Raw genomic sequence first — 23,180 nt, 5'->3', positions numbered from 1 at the left:
CTGTATTACATAGATATAAACAAAAACAATGTGTATTTTAGGGGACAACATATTATACACGTATAATACATACTATACATTTATTTATATTAAAAATAAAAGATCCAAAATCCCCAAACCCCTTATTGTCGTTCCACTCTCTCTGCTCCTTTACTTCCACCTCACCCCTCCATGAGTTGCAACGGCCTAGTAGGCCACTCTAGAACCCCAACCCCTTCCTGTGATCCGCAACACCCACCCAAGGTAGCCCATTCCAGTTTTTATTGCAGCGTCACTCCTCTTTGCTCCATTCATTCCGCCTCACCCCTGCTTGAGTTGCAGCGATTACCCCTGTTTTCCCTCTCTCACGACTGCTTAAACTTCTTCGCCGCCTCCTTCAACTTGCAAACCTCATCCCAATCATGAGTTGAAACTCAACCTATCCACAAAAACAAAACCCCTTCTTCTTCCCTATCGCAGATCAGAATTCTTAAGCATAATAGAAAGAGGAAAGGAGAACTGCAGCAGTCCATTGTGTGGTTCCTTTTCCCATATTTGTTTTTGGGGAAGGATTTACTTTCCAGTTATGTGGTTCCTGCACTGGCACACGTGCAACGAGGGGGCTTACAAGGCATCCAACAGGGACCCCACTTTTGTGTAGGTGCAGGGAAACGCGACCAGACAGCGTTCTTTGTCTCCTTTGTATGTAGACGACATAAATCGAATAAAGCAATCTGAGCCATTAATTAGAAAATGACACTGTTTTAATGGCATCAAAGGTGTGGAGGCAAATATCGAAACAGGCAGTCGCACCTACTTTTATGTAGCCCTATTTTATCATCCTCAACAAAAACCCAAACCCTCGAAGCTTTCGTCATCCAGTTGCTCGCTCTCCTTTTCCTAACTGCTCTTCTTGTGCGAGTAAGTTTTGAACCCTAGAAGTCCCAGTGTTCTTTTTTATTCTTTGTTACTTGTACTGATATTATTCTGTCTGTTTAATCTATGCACAAACATGCATGCAGTATATGAATTTTCTTTTATTTGGATCTTTCTCACGAGATTTTTCATGGAAATAGCTTATATTTGTTGTTTCTAACGTTTTGAGTTTTTTACGGATAATAATTGTTTGTTTATATACTGATTTTGATTTATCTGCTAACGATATCGGTATACGAACTAACTGTTCCTTTTAATTCAAGCAAATCTCAGTTCTCGTGGGTGGGCTATTATTCCTCTTTGTCGTGTTTGGGTATCCGTGGTTATCTTCCGGGGCTTATTTGTTTATTTATTTAAAATTTTTTTTTTGGGATGGGGGAGTGGATGTACATGTTTGTTAGGTATGGAGATAGGTGTTCGTATTTTTGGAGTTGCTAATTTCCTTTCTTTATTTGGGGTTGAAGAAGTTAGGGTTCCTTTTAGTGCATGTAACTAGTTTGCTTTGATTGCGTTTTTTGTGTCTATGTCCAAGGGAGGGTTGAAAGTAAAATATACTGATGTTTCTTTTTTTCCTTTTTTGTTTTTCTGGATAGTCCCAACAAAAATGAGCAGCCGTTCAAGTCGAACCCTATACGTTGGTAATCTCCCTGGTGACATTCGTGAGCGGGAAGTGGAAGATTTGTTCTATAAGGTGATTTGTATTTATTGGAAGTGTTTCCCTATGTTTTTTTTTTTTTAATATTTAAGCCATTTATGTTCCTTTCTCTTTTATTATGAGCACTTATTAAATTATCTGGTTGCTAAAACACTCTGACAAGTTATTGGATGGCTCCATATCAACCCCCAAAAAAGTAGAAATTGTTTTTTATGTTAATATATTATTTGTTCTAGGTTATGCTGTTCACTCTGTTTGTCCTTATGTTACATTGCCATTTGACAAAAGAAAAAGGGAAGGGGGAAGAGGATTAGGTTGAATAGTCCTAATACATATGTTTGATGTACCAATTCTAGACTGACAATGGAATTTAGTCATGGTCAAATTATGCACTAAAATCAGAGTTTGAGTTTGTACAGCCGAATTGGCAGCCATTGCAAATCGTGCCTATTATGGATTGGTTATTTTTTGGACAAGCGGTTCTGTAAATATCATTAATCTGATGTATTGGGGCTCCCCCATTATGTTTGTTGTAGTAAGGATTTGGTTGAGCTCTCCTCCTATGTTTAAGTCATTATCCTTCAGTGTTAGTCATGGTCAAATTGTGCACTAAAATCAGAGTTTGAGTTTGTACAGCCGAATTGTCAGCCATTGCAAATCGTGCCTATTATGGATTGGTTATTTTATGGACGTGCTGTTCTGTAAATATCATTAAACTGATGTATTGGGGCTCCCCCATTATGTTTGTTGTAGTAAGGATTTGGTTGAGCTCTCCTCCTATGCATAAGTCATATATATATTTTTTTAGTGTTTGCTAATTGGTTTTGCACATTGCAGTATGGGCCAATTGTTGACATAGATTTGAAGATACCACCTAGGCCTCCAGGCTATGCTTTTATTGAGGTAAGCAAGAGCATTCGTAGACCCAGTGATGGTTTCAAGATTTCTTCCCCTCCCTCTTTTGACAATCTTCCTTTCTGTTATGTTGTTTATGTGTGGAATTTTGGTTTTTCTTCCTTGTGGTCATATTTTTGGTGTGGGTTTATGATCCAGTCCTCCCCCCCCCCCCCCAAAAAAAAGGGGTTATTTTCCTAACAACGTTGTTACTTCGACTGTAGTTTGAAGAAGCCCGTGATGCTGAAGATGCTATTCGAGGTCGCGATGGATATAACTTTGATGGGCATCGTTTACGTGTTAGTAACCCTTTTCTAGTGTTTTGAATATCTATACTAATGCTTGTGCCTCTTCCATTACCAGCTGATGTTTCTGGTTTTTCTTCGTTTTTATAGGTGGAACTGGCACATGGTGGACGAGGACACTCGTCATCAGTAGATCGCCATAGTAATTACGGTGGTGGAGGTGGCCGTGGTGGAGTCTCTAGGCGCTCAGACTATCGTGGTGTGTATTGCCATCCATACCCTCTTCTATACCTTTGCCCTTACAATGATATGTTTTTTTGATCCAGACACTTTTTCCATTTTTCCTTCAGTGTTGGTCTCTGGATTACCTACTTCCGCCTCATGGCAAGATCTAAAGGTGAGGATATATATTAATACATTATAAGTTTTTCCTAGCTCATTATATCTATGCTCCCTTGCATGATAATTTTTCCTAGTTCATCTCGTCATTCCTTTTTCCACACACAGGATCATATGCGCCGAGCTGGAGACGTTTGCTTTTCACAGGTGTTTCGTGACGGTGGTGGTAAGTTTCATTCAGTTATTATTTTAGTATCTTTCATTTGCAAGTCAACATCATATTTCTAACCATGGAAAGTAATATTTTACATTTTCCCTTTAGTTTTTTTGTTTTTTATGTTTACATCTTTATCATGCTTATACTGTGTAGGACTTCTACTACAAACAGTTCATTCCACATGGTGGCTAATTGATGCATTTTAAAAGATGCAGCAGGCCTGATGGATAGGTGTCAGGACTGGGAAAATTTTTTATCCAGTTGTGCGAACTTGTGTCTAGTTTATCTTGATGATTGATGTAGGAAAGCGTTCTTGTCGTGTACTGATGACCGTTGAGGAAATTGATGAGGAGCACCCCACTAGTGCAGGGTTGAGAGAACTCTATCCCAATTCCCAACTACTGCAGATTGGTTACAGGCATCCAGTTGTGCGGTTTGATGGTGGTTAAAAAGGTATGGTAGATGGAATGAAGTAGGTCTGATGGATAGGTATCAGGTCTGGTAAGGTAAAAAAGATAATCCCAGTTGTGGGAATTTGTGTTTAGTCTATGGTTATGATTGATGAATGAAAGCATTCTGGTCATGTGCTGATGGTCATTTGGAATATCAACAAGGAGCAACTTGCTAGTGCAGGTTTGCGAAAGAATTCTATATCAAATCCCTACTCCTTAGGGTCAGCATAATTGTGCCGTTTGATGGCTCTCAAAAGGTACGGTGGACAAAATGATGGTATTAAGACATTGAAATGCATATAAATTAAAGGGATTTGAATGTCTTAGCTGAAGGACCTAAATTCACAGTTATGGTCTGTGCCATTGTTTAGTGGGGTGGTTGGGGAGGGATTATTAACATAGTTGTCTAGACGTTGCCTAGGCATCCAGGTGCCTTGTTGGTGTCGCCTTGATTTTGGACCTTCTCCAACACCTTGGGTTGCCTAGATGTCGTGACAACTATGACCATTAAATGAGTGATCTGTTCTTGCCTAATTTGGTTTTGATTTAGGTTTAGGAATTTATTTGGTAGGATTGCAGTGAGTTCCAATTGATTTGCTTTAGATATTGTGACATCTATTAATGGTTTGTAATATCTGTTGTCAATATTTCTATCATGGAACAAGACGCTAACACCTCGCTTTTTTGGAAAGGCAAGACTAGATGAATGGCAAAATGACTGGTTTACATTATCTCGGTCGATATTGAGATCTCGGTCGAACCGAGATCCTGGCCCATATAAAATGTGTAGTAGAGATCTTGCTACTCTCGCTGGTCTCGACATAGAATCCTTAGAAAACCCAATTTGCATGGTTTTGATCCCATTTTCCATCGAAAATTCGTCGGATTGCGCAGAGAAGCTTCATCCAACATCAAATTTGCTACATCTATAACAAATCCAAAGAAGCTTAGGATGAGGACATGAGTATGAAGACCATGCTTGAAAGTTTCGGGAGCATGAGTATAGATATTACTAGTGAGCGTCAGTCATGGCATGCATCTCAGCCTCAGTATGACTATAAGTATGGCCATGAGAGCACCAGTTCCGAATATAGTGGCTATGGTCAGTTTGGGCAGGCCGCAGTTAGTACACTCTGCACATTATTCCATAGTTGGAGCACTGAGTCAAGTTTTGTGGACGATATATTCACAGTCCCAACCCAACCATACATGCCGATGGTAGTTCAAAAGCCTGATGGCAGTAGCAGTGGATTGATCTCATCGCAACCGCCTCTTCCATACCATAGTATAGGGTACCTTCCTTTAGTTGATGACAACACTTATATGAATTGTGTAGAAGACTATGTGCGATTCTTCAGCAACACAATGACATGGGAATTCTACGTGGCACATTTAGAGGAATACTTGATTTGGCAATATGGCTTAGGATGATAGATGTATATGTTAAGATTGATGTATTTTACACTTTTACATTTTTAATGCTTATTTAAGTTGTTTTATATTAATTGTATGCTTTGATTGTTTTCTATTACTAAATTATGTGTAGAATAGGGTCTATTAGTACATCATAGCCTACCAAATTAGGGTCTATAGTAGTTCGATTTTGGACAATTTGATAGTGCCATTGTGTTTAAATGGCCCAAAATAGTCTGTATACCAAGTTTCATGATCAAACTTGGTAAAAAACCACCGAAACCATCTACCGAGTTAAAAAAAAAAAATGCACCAACTCGCCGAGATTTCGGTACTTGGTTTTCTGGCTGGGTGAAATACTGAAAACGAGTTCTCGAATCATGTCCTGTGTTCTAATTTCATATGTTCCGTAATCGTTTCTCCATTAACTCATACTATGTTCTGTACTAGCTGTCAACGTCCTGCACCAGTTGACGTGTTTGGACGAGATATGGATTAAAGAAACTATTTAGGTGTTCTTAGGTCCTACTGTCAAGGGGCTCCTATTATTGCCAGTATCATGCTTCTATTGCCCTGTTCACATGGGTTCGAAGTTCTTATCTTGATGACAGGGTCTTATTGGTGCATATGGTTATTAAAGTTGTGCTCATTAACCTAGCGTCAGTTTTGGATACATTCCAGTTGATGTTGAGATCAAGAAATGCCTTTAATGAATGATTAACCAACATGGGAGTTTATAGGGTTTCTATGTTGTAGTAGTTCATTGTTCTAGCATGGGAGGAGAATGTTTTGCTGTTGGGGACCTTATCATTTACCTATTTTTTCATGCCTCTGATCATTGCCAATTACACATAAAAGAGGGAGGGAGGGAGGGAGGGAGGGAGGGAGGGAGGAGAAAGAAGAGAGTCAAGAAACACATGAATGTAGAAATGATTGCATTCGTGTGTGGTTCATGTTGATGTCCCAGTAGAGCCTAGGAGAATGCCGAGGGCTTTTATAAACAAAATATCCGTATGTTTATGTAGCTAAGTAGTGGAATAGGATTTCTGTGCCTGGGAATGCTGAGGGCTTTTATAAACAAAATATCCGATTGTTGATGTAGCCGAGTGGTGGAATAGGATTTCTATGTGGATCATGAGTAGGCTAGATAAGGGTAAGTTAAATTTTTTTTGAGTAAATTACTCCCCCCTCCCCTCAATTATGCTCTAATGACAAACCCCTCCCCTGGGTTTTGGGTAATGACTCTCTCCTCCCCTGCATTCTTTAGATTCTATCAACCGTACCCATTCCGTTAAAAAGGGCTGTTAAGTGTTATAAAAAGACTATATTACCCTCTGACCTCCTTCTTCCTCCTGCAACTCCGCTTACAACTCTGCCCCCAATCGGTTGATTCAAAAATAGAAAATATAAAATCACTTTTCATTATAAATTGATCATCCCTATCCATTTAAAAGGAACGCTACCGATCCATAACTCATCGTCTCTCGTCTTCCTACTTTCAGATGTCCATTGAGGATTTTATGTTATCAGTCTCTGTTTCTTGTCAAATCTTTACTAATCTCAACAAATCCTAGCTAATTCAAACAAACCCAGATTAGATTCTTTATGGGGCCTTCTTTTTTTTCTTATTTATTCCTCAATTGCAGATCACTCTGTAGTCTTTATTGATGGAATTCTCTTTCATAGTGCAGCATAGAAGAATTCCACAACCACAGGGTTAGGAATTAGAACCAGATTAGAGAAAGTTGATAGTTGGAACAAATCTGGTTGGGGCTGAACCTGGTCGATACGGTCTAATTAACAGGGATAATATGAGAGTAAGATTTGATTACAATACAGTGGCTTATTTGAGACATATTGAGGTTTCCTGTTGGGGTTAGGAAACTTGAAAACCCAGATGGAAAACAGAAATTGGTAGCAGTGATTTAAGGGCTCAAAACAATGAACTAATAATGGTATGATCTAGTGATTAAACAATAATATGTGCAATTAAAGCAATAACTGAAACCAGATTCAGAAAAATCAGAATTGAAGAAGTAGCCTTGAAGTAGACTTGTGGAGTATCAAACAGAAACCTGAAGATCATACAGAAGCGGAATCCTTGATTAAAGAGGCAATTCAATAGCTGGTTGCAAAGGAAGAGAGAGAGAGAGTTATGATATTGGAGTAACCTAAAGTAGGGCTTAGCTTCCAGTTGTGATTGGAGTGACCTAAACTATCTTCCTCACTTCACCTCATCACCGTGACCCACTCCCTTTCCAAGACTTCCAAAAACGAAACCCATCTTCCTCATTGCACTTCACCTCAATTCAGACGATCTTAATCCCTTCTTCTTTCTTATCTTTTTTGGGTCTCTTCTGTTTGTCCAAATTCACCATAATTCTTCTTCGTTGAGAACACCCAGATCAAGAATGTGGTGGTTTATTTCTCCGGTGACCTTTCCGAGGAGATACGTCAGATTCGGGAAGCCATTGAAGGTCTGGATGTTGGCATTCTCATTAACAACGTCGACGTTTCCTAACCCTATGCAAGGTTCTTTCATGGTGGCGGCGGTGGCTACGAAAGTGAAAGTGGTGGTGGCGGTGGTGGATACAGTCGTGGTGGCTGCGGCATTTCCTAGAGATGTTTTTAGGGTTTTGATATGGTTAGAGGGTATTATTGGAATATCACAAATATATGAGTATTTTGGGGTTTTATTGAATATATTTAGGATGATGTCACCACTTAACGGCCATTTTTAACGGAATGGGTACGGTTGATAGAATCTTGGGAATGCAGGGGATGGGAGAGTCATTACTCAAAACCCAGGGGAGGGGTTTGTCATTAGAGCATAATCAAGGGGAGGGGAGAGTAATTTACTCATTTTTTTTTATAGATGTCTAAAGCACTTCTACAAAATCTTTCCTTATTTTACATTCATCTTCTTATAATGTAAATGATGTGATGTATTTCTTTTTTGTTTCAAGGTCCCCCCCTTTTCGTGTTTATATGTTCTTCGCCTCTTTTGTGTTTAACTTGTTTTTTCTTTTATTTATTTTTGAAGTGATGTGGATTTCTCCATATTTAGAGAATTCATTTGATGAGTTTCTGAATTTCTTTTTGGGTGATAATTTTCCAGGCACCACTGGAGTCGTGGATTATACCAACTACGATGACATGAAATATGCAGTAAGTTGATTTTCTGTATAATGATTTATTGATCATTGGAATTGTAGATCTCTGAGATTTCTTATGATAGTTCATGATATTGTATGTTTTCTACCATTGTGATGATGCAGTTGGTACCATGGTAGAATATTGGTTTATTTGCTATTTTGACGCCTTCAATATTACAAATTTGCATTATAGTTATCCAATATTAAATTTAATGCTTTGCTTTAGCGCTAGATGTTAGCAGCATAGTATTAAATCTTGTTTCGGCAGGCAGGCCATTTTGGGCTGACCAGAATTTTTGAGATACCCAACTTTGGTATTTTTTGTGCAAGATTTCGGTTGGTCATTTCCGTGTGTTTTAGGCCAAATTTCATGGAAACCCCATTTTAGGCTATATAAACACATGTAAATGTTCATATCGAAAAAATAGTGACCCAAGTGGTGTTTTGTATTTGCACCCTTGATTGGCAGTATACAGTCGAATCCTAATGTATAAATACACATTGTTTTAGTACTAGACGACAAAATAAGCAATTTAAAATTTTAAACAAGTAAATCATACAAACATAGAGTCAATGACTCATAAGTCATAATATTTAGTACATAATTTGGATGACATCAATGCACTCTCCTAATACAAGTCAAGTGTAATATTAATTACTGCGCCGTCTAGGATCGATCCCACTCCAGTTGTATGGACCCGATGTTCGTTGTCCACTTAAGGCAGGTGCACTGCCTTGGACCGACCCAGACCCATTTGGGTATCCATGTGAAGATGAACCGGGTTCATGGGCATTTTAGGTTCAATAGGATATTTAATTTTTTTATTTATTAGGGTTTTTATTAGTTGGGATTTTATCTTGTAATGTTTTATTTTTGATGGACGACTTAGGCTATCTTTGGTATAGTTTTTATTTTTGATTTTTGTCTATTTAACAAAAATCATTAATGAAAACTATTTTTGATTAAAAACTAAAAATCGTTTGGTAAACATTAGACATAATAGAATTTAAAAATGAAAAATAGTTTGGTATGGTCATGTGTAGAATAGTTTTTTGAAAAAGTGGTGTGGGAAGATATTCCCTCTTCACCCATCTTCCTTCCTGAAAACGAAAAGGGATGAGGAGAAGCTCAAATTAATCAAATACGAGAGGTCGCCCTGACCCCACTGGCTTCTCCGGAGCTGAAGTAGTTGCAGCCACGGCGTCCAAGGCGAGCTTGTTTGGAGATTGTCGGGCAAAGATCAATTAATATTTTAACAAAAAATAGCTGAACCAGAGGAGGTGGTAAGAGAGAAAAAAAACCCAAAAAAAAAACGAGTTGCGACTTGGGCTTCAAAGCAGGGATTTAGGGTTGGGGTCACCCTTAGATGTATGACCTATGTTCCAAATTTCAAAGAGAATCGAGAAGGATCGATAGATTTCAATCCAAAGATTGTTGGACTGCAGGTACCAATTTTTATTTTTTTGGGCAGCAAGTAATAAAGACTACTCAATTTCTATCAACCACTGATCTTGGTCCTCCAAACACAATATTCTCTGTTGCATTCCATTGCCCAGATACACACTTTGGAATGACAGGTGAAAAAAGATATGCAATTGTTCTATGACCTCCCTCGGCCCCTAAAGCCACCACCACGGCCACCACCTCTAAAAGGACCACCCCTGCCTCCCCTTGGAGCACCCCTTCCACGAGAACCACCACCTCGCCCACCACCTCTAAAAGAGCCACCTCTGCCTCCACGATCTCCACCTCTTCCACCAGCTTGTACCTGTCCCTTTGGCTGTGGGAGAAATCTTGAAAAGGGCAAAAGCTTCCCCGGCTCAATGTAAAACTTGTCACCCAATGAATATGAAGTTGCCACGATGCCTTCCATCATCTTAATAGAAAATAAAGATTCATTGATGGGACCAAAAATATTTTATCAACCTTCCCAATCTGTGTCTTGTTTTGCAGATAGATAGGTGCATTGAAGTATGGCATTTTCTCATTCGTGAGCTTGGTTACAACGTCACCTTCACATGCGTGAAGAAAGGAAGCAACCTCTGTAACTTCCGCAGGAGGTCCTTCGTCGCAAAATCCACCGCTGCCACGGCCACGAAAACGTCCACCTCTGCTACCATCGCGACCACCGTCTCTACCCCCTCTAAAACCACCATCTCTACCCCCCTAAAACCACCCCCTCTACCCCTCGGAGGTCGCATGCTTCCCCCCCCCCCCCCCAACACACACACACACACACTGACACAGAGACACACGGAATGTAGCTCCCTTTGAGGACTTGAGGTGCTTTTCAGCTAAGTGGAGTGACTGTGAACTGGGCTGCAGGTACCATTAGAACAGGGTACAGCAAATAAAAGGGATAGAAACTAGAAGTTAAAAGAAGATGAAGAACAGAATAATGATAAGAAGCAAGGAGAGGATAGAAGAAAGGGGAAATAGAAAGTGTACCTGAGACGGGAAGAAGGATGGAGAAAGAATAGGAGAAGGAGAAGAAGCCAACAACCGGTGGTGGTGCTACTGGCGCCAGCGGTGGCGGCATTAGATGTGGATCATGGTCTCCCTATTCTCTCTTTTGATCGATGAAGAAGGAGAAGGGTCAAAGGCTTGCCCTTTTTAAAAACAAAAGCAATTTACTACTTTAATCTTTAATTTTGGGGTATATGAGCACATGCTCATTAAAGTGTCCGCACAAATAGCGGAAAATAGTTTTCAACCAAAAACCATAAATGGCTTTCCATCTATTTTTGGTTTTTGGTTTTTTTCAATCTTTTTTAAATAGAAATAGGCCCCATAAACGATACCAAACGCAATCAAAAATGTTTTTAAAGGCAAAAATCAATAATAAAAACTATACCAAAGATGCCCTTAGTGTAGAGTCGTTTCCATACTTTAGTTTTAGTAGGCTTATTAATAGTAGAGTTGATTTAGGAATTTTATTTTGAGATTTAGTAAGCAATTTGGTGTCTCTTATTTTATCTTTAAATATTCTTGTAATCAGGTTTATTTTTCAGTTTTGAAGATTGAAATTTTGAATGAGTTGTTTTTGGTGTCGGGTTGGTAACATAGCAATGGTCGTGTGTCCTCTTCCTCTATCTCTTTCCTCTGTCTTCTTCCCTCTTCTGAGTTCTGATATTTTCTTCTTCTCCTTCTGTTCTTCTTATCATCTTCCCAATCTCAGGTTCTGTTTTAGCAGAAGAGTGATTAACAGAGGGTTTGCTGGAACTCCGTCGGCAGAACTCAGTTTGGTCCAATGTCTTGAACAAAGGTAGGTCTTTCATAGGCGATCGGTATCTTGGAGTTTCCTTTCCCAAGCCTTTATCTGTCACGAGCAGATAAACCAGTTTCAGTTCTGGTCTCACCTTTACCTCCAGGAGCAACTTCAGGTGTGCTAATCTGATGCATCGAGTACTGTTTCACCAGATTGTTACTTGGGTTCATAGGACTGAAGTAGAGTGACATTCTCCCAAAATCTGGGCCCCATTAGAGTGCTGTGGAGGAAGATCCAACTCCCATTGTGTTTGGTTTTTCCGGCTCTGGTTTATTCTAGAGGTTGAAGACAACCACCCCTAAAACCCTCTTCCATGGTTCCTTTTACTTTTTTATTTTACTCCTTAATTGCCACTATTGCCCCTTCTTTCTTCTTTTATCCCCTTAATTCCCTATTATACAAACCTTTCCAAAATTACTCCTCTCACTTCATACTTGACTATTCCCTTTGTTTCTTTTTCTTGTGATTAAAAAAAATTACCAGACTGCCATTGAATCTTATATTTGAGTATTTCTTTGGCTGGGTGGGTCCACAAGCAACCCAATAAGGGTTAATCGAACCTGGGTTTGCATCACCTCTAACTGTAGGACACTTGAATGCCACATCATAATTTGGAAGAAGAAATGAGTATAGTCCTCCACAGTTGCCATGTAAATTGCATCATCGACATAGTGAAGGTAACCTATCCTAGGATATGTGTCACCCAAGTGTGAAGAACTACCCACTGATCCACTGTGATATGACGCGAGCATGTATGGGTACAACTGGTGGGTTGGATAGGAGATGTCCACAAAAGACGATCCAATACATCCTTGTGTGTGGGAGTCGTACTCAAAATTGGGAACAGATGAACAAGATATATGTCCCATCACCCTAGTGAATTGCCCATTCGACACTGTGAGGTTGTAGATCGGCCTCTGGTGTCTAATATATAATAAATTCCATAGTTGTCAAGGCGTCACCTTGGCGTCCAAGCTGAAATCTTGTGGGTTAGGCGCTTGGCGCTTTATTGTGAAGGCATTATTTTATTATTTTTTTATGTTTTATATTTTTATTCCATCTGTTATATTTCTATTGGGTTGTGTACGATATTACTGTACAATGTTTTACACCAAATCACCTAAAGGGAAAGATATATCGAATGAAATCCTCGACTCTGGATACTTTTGGTCTCACGCCTCCTCTCAAGGGTAGAAATGAAACCCTCGATTCCTGCCCCAGCTCTCGCCTCCAGCAACTCCGGCAACCACGAACTAGGCTCCTATGATCCTGTAAGTTCTTCGATTCCTGCCCCAGCTCTCGCCTCCAGCGACTCCGGCAACCACAAACCTGGTTCCGGTGACGACTGCAACCTAGATTTTCTCCGGTAAGTTCTCTTCCTCTCTTTTGCGATTTTTTCGATGTTTCTTCTTCTTCTCCGTTAGTATTTTTTTTTGCTTTCAATTCCGGCAGTGTCTCACACTCGGTCTCTGCTATTCCGGCAACAGCAAGTCAGCAACTACACTCAAGCAAAGCTTCGTCCTCCTACCTGTCCGGCTCCAGCAAGGTAAGTCCTTACTCAGTATTCTTCTTCTTCTTCTACTTCTCTGTTTTCCTTTTTTTTTTTTTTTTTAAATTTTAACGCTTGCTTCCTCCTGCCTTTGATTAACTGCTGTAATGCTGTTTCATTGTTTCTTTTTCTTCTTCTCTGTAGTCTGTAACACTTGCTGCTGCGTCTCTTTTAATTTTTTTGCCTTCTGCTTCTTCTTCTCTGTATTCTGTAACGTCTACTGCTTCTGTGCTTCTTCTACCTTTGATTAACTTCTATGTTTTCCGTTTTTTCTTTTGTAAAAAATTTTCACGTCTCCTGCTGCTTCTATTTTTTTTTCTGGCTTGGTAAGTGGTAACTTGTATGCTGCTTCTTCTCTGTAGTCTGTTACGCTTACTGCTGCTTCTCTGTTTTTGCTCGATTAACTGATGTAGTTTGTAATGCATATTGTTACTTTTTTTTTTTTTTTTTGGCTTGGTTTAGTAGTTAACTGCTTCTAGCCTTCTTCTTCTTCTTCTCTGTAACTTAACTGCTTCAAGCCTTCTTTGTCTGCTTCTTCTTCTCTGTAACTTAACTGCTTCTACCATCCTTCTTCTCTGTAACTCACTAACCCTCTGATATAAGGTATGATGCATCATGCCATCATGTATTGAGTGTTGGGGGGGGGGGAGGGGGAAAATTAACACTAGACTGCCTTTACCGCTTAAGCTCCGGTTAGGCGGCCGCTTTACCGCCTAAGCGCTTAGACAGGCCTCCACCGCCTTGGACCACCGTGACAACTATGATAAATTCATCACTAACTAACATGTATTGATCATATGTTTTGGAGAATATTGTGTACTTGAAATAGTAGAGCAGGCTTCAATGATGTGTTTCCCAAGTGATTCCGGTGTTGATACGGCGATAAATCAAAGAAGAAAGCTCAATATAGCAAGTTCCAGCTTCAAAATCGAAATGGGACAAACCAGAGAGGTCTGGGTCAAAATTTCAACACTGACAAGTTTTGCCCTTTTTATACTTGGGCTTTGTAACATCTTTCTGAAATTTCGGCTAGATGTTACAAACAGTCGAAATTTCGACTGAAACATTGTCTTTTTTCATTTCAAATTCTCATTTCGTTTCGGCTCGACCGAAATTTCTGAGATTTCGACGTGATTATGTGGAGATTTTGAACTATGGTTGGTAGACAAGTCATTTGTGCTTATTTTCGCCGTCTTCTTGCATTGGTTCCAAAAAAAAAGTCAATTCATCAGACTATTCATTGGTAGGCATTGTTTTCATTATACTAGAGGTGGAATTTGTTGCTGTTTCTGTTAAAAATTTTTTCTCCGTCAGTTTTTCTGGGGTCAAATTTTCTGCTCGACATTGTCTTGGTCTAATTGGAAATGTGACCTATTTAAATTTCTTTTCTTTTGTTTAAGTGCCTTATAGTTTATATTCTTTCATTGGTTTCTCATTTTGCTATAAACATTTTACAAAGTTGATGAATTATTATTATTTTGTTGCATTTTGTTCATTTTATTGTGTGCTTCCATGTAAAATCTTGTGCATCAAGGAAGCTAACAAAATCCCAACATTTGATAGATATATATGGCTTTTAACTCATATATTCTCCATCCTCATGTTCTCTTTTCTTCCCTTCCCTTGAAAGTGCATCAGTGAGTCTCCTCTGGTTGCCAAATCTGATAGTGTTTGCCTTGTTGTTTTCATTTGTCATAGTCTGTATTTCTCCTTTACCATCCAAACTTAGAAGACAGGTCATTATGCATAATCCTTTTTCCCTCTGTAATTTCATTTAGAGGTATGTACGGATGGAACTGGGTGAGATGTCAGTTCGATCTCAGATTTCCCTTTCTAGATTAAGAGTCATCATTATCAGTCGCTACAGACTGATCAAAGAGGATATGACTCATAAGAATTTCCTGGACCCATAGTCTAACTTATTGTATCTGTATTTTGAGCTATAAGAAATCCTGTTTTAGTAAGACTCTTGTCATCAGATTCGACCTTTAGAAACCTTCTTACATGGACTACATTTCTTGCCAGCTCTACTCAATGTTATTGTGGCATTGAGGGAAGCAGCACGGAAGATAATAGAGAAGAGGAGGGAGGAACATAGGGAAGGTTGAGCAGAAAAGTAGAAAAGGAAGAAAGAAGGTTAGATCTGGTGGACTGATTGGTCTGTGGTAGGATTCTGTCCCTGATTTTCAGATTCACAGACATGAACTTTACACGGTGGAGACATGATATCCCAATGTTGAATATGAAGTCTGGCTTATGGTTTCACAATTACTTTTTGCCATCTTCAATTCTCCCTTGGTAACCCTCCCTGCCATCATTGATTAAACAGAGATATGGCCAAACTAACTCTGTTTATAAAATGTGGGAATATAGAGGGTCATTAAAAATATAAGAAAGGTGAGTGGTGACTGTTTTTTGCCTTTGTACATATATTAGCATCAAATAAGCCTTAATGCATGTTTATATTAAATTCTTCCAATGTATATTAACTATGATGATATAATACGACTGTTATTGGTTACTGACTCTCTCCCCCCTCTCTCCAGATCAGGAAACTTGATGACTCTGAGTTTCGAAATGCATTTTCACGGTCATATATACGGGTATGAACTGTTTAACTTATCATTATAGAACCTATTTTTTGCGTCCTTTGCATTACACTTCTATTTGTCTCCTGTAGGTGAAAGCGTACGACTCAAAACGAAGCCTTTCTAGAAGCCGTAGTCATAGTCGTTCCTACTCGAGAAGCAGGAGTCCTAGCCGCAGTCACAGCAAAAGTCGAAGTCAGAGCCGAAGGTTTGCCTTACTCTAATTTTGGTATTAAAGGCTAGAGCTTCATTGAAGTGGTTATGGTTATCTGACCTAAGGATTAATGTATGTTCAGCAAGTCTCCAAAAGCCAAATCTTCACGCCGTTCTCCATCTAAATCTCGTTCGAGATCTGTTTCTTCCCGTTCTCGTTCAGGGTCAAGGCCACGCCCTGCGTCAAGGTATGCCTTCCTTCATTATCCAGTAGACTTGTTAACATATATGTATACATTAAGTTCAAATTGTTTAAAATATTGTGTGTAAAACTTATTTGATGCATATCTACCTGCTTATTGTTCCAAATTGTAGTAAACACAGGCTCTGAGTTCTGCCTTACACTGCTTTGGTTTTGTCTTGGTATGTTTTTGAAGTCTCATGGTACTGTCTTGGGCAGTCTGTTGCAGTATGGCATTACTGGATTGGTATTGTTTTATTGACATTTTTTTTTTCCATATGTTTGAGAATGTTGGCATAGGATCCCATTTTTCTCCGAACCTACCCCCTCCCCCAAAAGAGGAAAAAATTGTCTTCATGAATACTTCAAGTTTTCTTATATTCCCAAAGGAGTGAATTCTCTTCCTGAAAACGAGCACAGTTACTTTCCAGTATGTATTAAGTTGTAATTAATTATTATATCAAGTTCTAAGCAGTATGGAATTATACAGTCTGTTGAAATAATGGAAGTTAATCCTAGAAATATGCCGTTTTGAGGGAACAACTATACTGTTACTTTATGTGGTTCTCATTGACTTTAGTAAATTTAAAAATACTGCGGGCAAAGAGATTCTTTGGGAGGTGTAATACATTTTATTAGGAGAAGTAGGAAGTTCTTATAAAGGGCCATGCCTTGTAGAATGGGACAATTCTTTTACTTTGCGAAGCAACCTTTTTGGGGCATATTAGTTCACATGGTATGAAGTCTTAGGTGCTCTCAATTGTCCAGGTTACACTGGTGGGCGGCTTTCCACGATATCCCGTTCTATTCTTATTGTGCCTTTTTTTAATGTTCCGTGTACTTTGCCCCTCATAATAATTACTTTATTCAAACACATAGATGGGGGTTTTTGAGAAAGAGAAAACTAGGTTTCGTGATTATCATCCGTGTTTATGAAGGTTGCCTTTTTTGTTTTCTAGATATGGGCTTTATGCGGCGATTTGGGGATGCTTATTAGGAAACATGATGGGATATGGTGCAAATGCCTGCAACTCATTTGGTTGTGGAGGTATGCTGTTTCATAGGGGAGCAGCTTTATAAACCTTAATGATATATTAATTCTTATGCGTGATGCATAGTGTATGCACATGGGAGCTAGAGAGGGACAAGCAGGATGATGGGGGTTGATACTAAAGCTGGATTACCGTCTCTAATTGCTATTGGGATGCCGCACCGATCGGTGGTAGAAACAAATTCAAAATTCATATTCCTCATCCAACATCATGATGCCTATAGGGGTTGCGCTCAGGATTTATGGATTTTGGTGGTACTCATTGGAAAGAAGTTCCTCCCTTATCCTCTAATATCTTAATAGTTTAAAGTAACTATTGTTTTACTTTTATTGAAGTCTTTCTATCTAATTTTTTTTTTAATCTGGTCATCTAGGTTTAAATTGACCTGCTGGGTTAGGTTCCTTTTGTATTGTTGGCTGGGAATTGAATCTAATGCTATCTATTGAGTTGTGCTAAAAGTTTTATTGGTTGTTTTTTGCCATTTTGAATATGGTAACTCTGACGTGGAAGAGGCGTCAAGGCTTTTGGGTCAAAGGTGTTAACGGAACGTTGTGGATATTGAAATGGGTTGTTTCTGGAACTTTTGCAGATCACGATCAAGATCCAAATCTCCGTTACCATCTGTAAGTGAAACCTTATGCATGCCTTGAAATAGTGCAATTGCTTGCTTTGTGTTGCCTCCCTATACTGAGCTCAAAAATGTGCAGCCTCCTCGCCCCAAGCGTGTGAGTAAAAGCCCAAAGAAACGGAGTCCTAGCAGGAGCCGGAGTGCCAGTCGGAGTAGGAGCCGGAGCAGAAGCTTATCTGGGTCTCCTGTATAGTACTTATTAACCTGTTTTGTCGATCTTCAGCCTGAATTTGTTTTGTAGGTTCTGATAGCAGTTGTGATTATTGGTTAACAGGTAAGATCTGATGGTAAGTGATCCATTGATGATGGTGCGAGGGTGCTGTTGCTGAGGATGACATTTCATGCTTTGCTATGATATTCTCTGTGAACCAGAGGGAAACAAGAAGGGGCTGATTTAGAATTATCTAAAATTTGTTGTTTAGTTTTTAACTATTATGCGTCTATTAGAATGTTGATTTGGTATGTGTTGAATTATTCATTATTACATGGACAAGTATTTGACTGACTGGGCAATTTATAGTGGTTCATTTTTGGGGGGGGGGGGGGGTGTTGGTCTCAGATTCTCAGGGCTAAGGTTCAGAGCTGTTTTAGGATTTTCCAGAGGTACTTAAATCATCTCCTTGAATTGTTATGGGTTCCCTTGGGGCTAAATGTGGTTGAACATATTTTGTTTGATCACTAACTATTCTAGCTTGGGTTGTTTTCTGGGAGGCTCTGGATAAATTGATAGGGCTTGTGAGTGCGGTACTAGGAATAAAAAAGGTCAAGAGATCACTACCTGGTCGTGTAACCCCTGCACCAGTTGGGGGGGGGGGGGAATAAGAGTGGGCACTTCTTGCCTATGCTCTACAAGGTAGCGTTCAGAGTCAGGTTCACATTCACGGATGAGAACGATTCAGTGGTTTAGATGGAATCCAGCGTGTGGGATCCACATGGAGTGATCTCACAGGCTGGATTTTTCGATTCTAACTGAACGGCTGTGAACTGTTCTTGTATGTTCATGTACGTGAACGAGAGCCCAACTCTAGCGATAATCTCCCCACACCGCCCCCCCCCCTCCCTCTCACACCACAATTGAATATTAGATATAAGAATAGGCATAGCAAAAATGTATATCATAAATAAAGTTTAGATGCAATTCATCCATCAGTATAATATACTAGAATCGAATAGGCCAATTTGGAATGCCCAGAATTGAAATCGTTCAAAACTGATTTATATCTGACTCGTCCAATTCGATCGATTCGGATCTGATTACAATCTCTCTCTCTCTCCAATAAATACATAGGCTTCAGATTAGACAATTTGTCCGTCCCCATGTGCGTAACTGATCCGGATCCTGCCTCTACGCTTCTACCCATGTGATGTTTATATTAATGTACAGGCACATGATAGAAAACCAGGCCACGTAGCTTGTGGGTTCAAAAGATAAAGAGTGTTCTTCTATATAAATATATAGGCACGTGATAGAAAACGAGGCCACTTCACTTTTTGTGGGTTCAAAAGATAAAAGAGTATTCTTCCCATGTGAACTTCTAAAGGGAGGACAGTGGTCTAAAATCATCCAGCCTTTTTCTGAATCATGACTCTCTCTCTCTCTCAAAACTCAAGACTCGAGTGAAAACTGTAACTCTGTAACTGTAAGTACACCTTTCAACAGGATCCCAAATATGGCGGAAGAAACCAGAAGAAGTACGAGAGCAGGAGGAAGAGAGGAACTGATGGTACCTTTGGGTCAAATCAAATCCAGGAGGTTGTTTTTTTGGTCAAACCTAGGAGTTTGAATTTTTTTTTATGGGGGGCGGTAAAAACCTAGGAGTTTGTTCAATGACAACCAAAGTGATCTTAATCAGGTTACAATAGTTAGGTTTTGTCATGAATCAGAACCAATTATATTTTGAAGGAGAAGAATCCAAAAGTGCAAGAGGGGGTCAATGAACTCAACCACTAAAAGTTGAAAACTAGTGTCTGATCTATTGACAAAATGGGGCATGAGATATTATAAAAATGAATTCACACACTGAGCCTGCCTGGCTTCCTCCTCAGCGTTGGGACTTGGGAGGAAGAGAAATGAGGAGGATGGGTTGTCATGGTTATTGTGTATTGATAGTGGTGTTACATGTTGTAGCCCTAGTAAGGGTTTCACCGGCCTTGCTCCAAACTGCCACCAGCGATTTTAGCAGAGACGACTTCCCACCACCACCTCGCTTTGTTTTCGGCGCCGGATCTTCTGCTTATCAGGTACAGTAACAACTCCAAAAACTTTCATTAACATGTGTCTGGTTCATAGCTATAAAAATGACCCCCCTTTTTTTTTTCTTTCCTTTCTTGATTCCATCTATTACCCAAGTGAAAGAAGAAGGTTTACCAAACAAAAAATTCAGACATTAATAAGGAGAAATCAGAAAACCAAGATTACCCATCTAAGGAACCCGAGTGATAATTTGATGATATGGGCTTCAGAGGCTACATGATGAAAATTAATATATATTCAAAAGTTTTAATGGGTCTGAAGCATATGAGGGCAAAAGATAAATTTCATGGGCATCAAAGTGGAGTTGGGGACATATACATGAAAAGAGTGAAACCTCTTAAGGTTCATAAAAAAATTTAGCATGCTAGTGATTGTTAAATACTTGGAAGTGTGATCCAGCTTAATTGTTAAAAATTGCAAATCCTGTGAAACACTTTTTACTAATGTATTCTAAAATGGAAGAAGGGAATATTTGAAGAGATTAGTGAAAGATAGACTTTAATACATCATGATATCTTGAAGGTTGAAGGAGCAGCATTCGAGGATGGAAGGACTCCTAGCATCTGGGATACCTTTGCTCACTCTGGTAAGTTTTCCCTTTCCTTGATTACCTGGCAATAAATTGGAAATTTTTAGAATGATTAGAATGATAAACAAGTTTTTTTTTCTTCCTGATAATTAAAATTCAAAGAGTTGCATTAATTGTTTATTACACTAACTCAGCATTTCCTTCAACATAATGGCATATGTTCTTATTAATCTAAAAAAAATAAAATTTTCTGTGACATGGTTAGGCTAATCGGACCACCCAATTTTAGCCATTCAATGGTGAGCCTCAGGCTGGGTATGTTACCACACAAACACACAGTAAAAATACTGTTGGGTTCATGGTTCAAAATTTCGACCTAAATATCAAAATTTTGGCAAAATATTGTGAAATGATTACCAATTTACAAGCTGAAATCTCCAAAATGTATTGAAGTTTACCAAAATATTTCTGTTTCAGCAGGGGTCAAGATCCCTCCGAAATCCAAAATTTTGAACCTTGGTTGGGTTATCATGCCACTAAACAGAAAAGGCTAATGTACAACCCGCTTAAGATTTGTTAAATTGAATGTACAGCCACAACTGCATTAAGTGTATTAGCTGTACAGTTGCCCTTTCCATATTTTACATGTCACTCTTGAAAGTTGTACAAATTTTGGTGGTATGATAGCATTGGTGGTGCATAAGTTCTTAATATTTTTGGTTTATTAACTTCCTCTGAGAACCTAGCTAATAATTTCTGGTGGCTCAATAATTTCAGGAAGATACGGTGACAAAAATGGGGACATAGCCTGTGACATGTATCACAAATACAAGGTGTAATTCAGCTTCTTAATCTTGCATAATTTATTCTTTCATACTTAATAGACACAGGTTTTACTGGATTGCATATTCAAGGTTCTCTTGTTTTTTGTGTCTCCCAGGAAGATGTCCAACTCATGGTCGATACAGGCTTAGAAGCCTATCGATTCTCCATCTCATGGCCTAGGGTTATACCAAGTATGAAGCTCTAAACAAACAGCAGATTATCCCAGTGTTATAATTGAAAAATGAGATTAATTTTTCAAGTTTACTTTTGTGACTTTTTTTTTTGCCATCTTGCCAACTTGTCAGATGGAAGAGGACCTGTTAATCCAAAGGGAGTACATTACTATAGCAGTCTCATCAATGAACTGCTTAGCCATGGTAAGAAAATGTGTTTATAAGAGGAAATACTAGGTATTATGATCATGTTTGACCCTGCCTACCCACAAAATTGCTTATGTTTCTTATACTTTCTTGATGCAATAGGAATTCAACCACATGTTACACTGTTCCACTATGATATCCCACAGGCACTTGAAGATGAGTATGGAGGATGGGTTAGCCGAAAAATTGTGTAATCTTAACTCACTGTCACTTCTCCAATTTATATCCTATATATTCTTGGCACCTAAGAGATAGGAATCATGTTGATGAGTGCTCCAAGGGCACTGATTACAGAGCATAATTTGCACCTATTGGGAACAGTTTTCAGAGTTATGAAATATTTTGAGTACATTGTGTCTAAATTACCTAAATTGATGATGATATGAGTGCATCAAATACACTTTAACTAGCCATGTAGATCACTCATTGATGTGACCCTAAGATATTCTATATAACAGTGACCACTATGGAACACATGACCTAGCAAAGCAGAGTGGTTGCGCACTTTGTAACACCGATTTGTTTCATATTATAAAGGTGATAATAATATAAATGTATTTGTGGATGTAGGAAAGATTTCACAACATTTGCAGACGTGTGCTTCAGAGAATTTGGTGATAGAGTTTCACATTGGACTACTATGAATGAGGCAAATGTGTTTGTCTTGGGAGGGTATGACAAAGGTGTATTTCCACCAGGCCGTTGTTCTTCACCGTTTGGTAGCAATTGCGCAGGAGGCAACTCAACAACAGAGCCTTACATTGCCACACACAATATCTTGCTGGCTCATGCATCAGCCGTGAGGTTGTACAAGGAGAAGTACCAGGTACCAAGTTAGCATCTTTAATGTGGTTTCAACAGTTGCCTTGGTCAGTAATGTTTATACAGTAATTTGTTTGGAGGGGAAGATAAAAGTCATGTAGATATAACCTTATTGAATCTGCATGTAAGGGAATTAAATTAACATGGATGGGTGATGCAGGCCAAGCAACATGGACTTATAGGTCTTGATATCTTAACCTACGGGTTGGTTCCTTTAACAAATTCAACAGAGGATGAGAAAGCAGCTGAAAGGGCCCATGACTTCTTTCATGGTTGGTAAGTCTCCAATTTTGAAAGAATGATATTGACCATCACCTTATTTTCTGAGACTTGTCTAATTGCAGGTTCCTGAACCCTTTAGTGTTCGGTGACTATCCTGAATCTATGAAAAGGAATGTTGGCTCAAGGCTCCCTTCTTTCACCCCACTCCAATCGAAACTAGTGAAAGGCTCATGTGACTTCTTTGGACTGAACCATTATAGAACAATGTACATCAAGGATGATCCCGGCAGTCTCAATATGAATCAAAGAGATTACTTGGGAGACATGGGTGCACAGATGTTATGTATGTTGATTAAATCAATTCCTTGGTCACATTGGAATTA

The 23,180-nt window shown here is 39.1% G+C and overlaps 2 protein-coding genes and 1 pseudogene across 5 annotated transcripts in view; 2 read left to right on the top strand and 1 right to left on the bottom strand.

Annotated features, from left to right (window-relative positions):
* The first annotated feature begins 800 nt into the window (after positions 1-800).
* Positions 801-18,267, top strand: LOC122669931 (serine/arginine-rich-splicing factor SR34-like). Of its 3 annotated transcripts, XR_006334101.1 has the most exons (15): positions 801-896; positions 1,509-1,606; positions 2,408-2,473; positions 2,689-2,763; positions 2,860-2,968; positions 3,060-3,106; positions 3,217-3,274; positions 8,249-8,298; positions 15,650-15,706; positions 15,784-15,899; positions 15,988-16,092; positions 17,045-17,133; positions 17,727-17,760; positions 17,845-17,952; positions 18,040-18,054. XR_006334101.1 is itself a non-coding variant. In XM_043866848.1 (14 exons), exons 2-14 carry the CDS (start codon positions 1,520-1,522, stop codon positions 18,058-18,060), a joined length of 933 nt encoding a protein of 310 aa, XP_043722783.1. In that variant the 5' UTR covers positions 809-896; positions 1,509-1,519; the 3' UTR covers positions 18,061-18,267. The 3 variants fall into 3 exon arrangements, 2 of the variants coding, with proteins under 2 accessions (XP_043722784.1, XP_043722783.1); XM_043866848.1 differs by lacking the exon at positions 17,045-17,133 and having other exon boundaries at positions 809-896; positions 18,040-18,267; XM_043866849.1 differs by lacking the exons at positions 17,727-17,760; positions 17,845-17,952; positions 18,040-18,054 and adding an exon at positions 17,204-17,651 and having other exon boundaries at positions 804-896.
* Positions 3,803-23,180, top strand: part of LOC122669928 (beta-glucosidase 11-like) — a 61,294-nt gene continuing 41,916 nt past the window's right edge. For both annotated transcript variants that reach the window (XM_043866847.1, XM_043866846.1), the window contains exons 1-10: positions 3,803-3,809; positions 19,828-20,006; positions 20,542-20,605; positions 21,326-21,381; positions 21,489-21,564; positions 21,679-21,750; positions 21,856-21,943; positions 22,324-22,579; positions 22,736-22,851; positions 22,920-23,140. In XM_043866847.1, the coding sequence (XP_043722782.1) occupies positions 19,836-20,006; positions 20,542-20,605; positions 21,326-21,381; positions 21,489-21,564; positions 21,679-21,750; positions 21,856-21,943; positions 22,324-22,579; positions 22,736-22,851; positions 22,920-23,140 (1,120 nt within the window). In that variant the 5' untranslated portion in view covers positions 3,803-3,809; positions 19,828-19,835. The remainder of the gene's footprint in view (positions 3,810-19,827; positions 20,007-20,541; positions 20,606-21,325; positions 21,382-21,488; positions 21,565-21,678; positions 21,751-21,855; positions 21,944-22,323; positions 22,580-22,735; positions 22,852-22,919; positions 23,141-23,180) is intronic.
* On the bottom strand, positions 9,765-10,487 carry LOC122669932 (annotated as a pseudogene).

Source organism: Telopea speciosissima, chromosome 7, assembly GCF_018873765.1.
Source record: "Telopea speciosissima isolate NSW1024214 ecotype Mountain lineage chromosome 7, Tspe_v1, whole genome shotgun sequence".
In the NCBI taxonomy this organism is placed as follows: domain Eukaryota; kingdom Viridiplantae; phylum Streptophyta; class Magnoliopsida; order Proteales; family Proteaceae; genus Telopea; species Telopea speciosissima.
This window is presented reverse-complemented; position numbering and strand designations above follow the sequence as displayed.

Excerpts from the sequence above, each read along its gene's own strand:
- LOC122669931 (XM_043866848.1), top strand. The coding sequence starts at position 1,520 with ATGAGCAGCCGTTCAAGTCGAACCCTATACGTTGGTAATCTCCCTGGT. Across the intron at positions 2,969-3,059 it reads TAGGCGCTCAGACTATCGTG|TGTTGGTCTCTGGATTACCT; the intron begins GTGTGTATTGCC and ends TTTTTCCTTCAG. Across the intron at positions 17,953-18,039 it reads GAAGCTTATCTGGGTCTCCT|GTAAGATCTGATGGTAAGTG; the intron begins GTATAGTACTTA and ends ATTGGTTAACAG.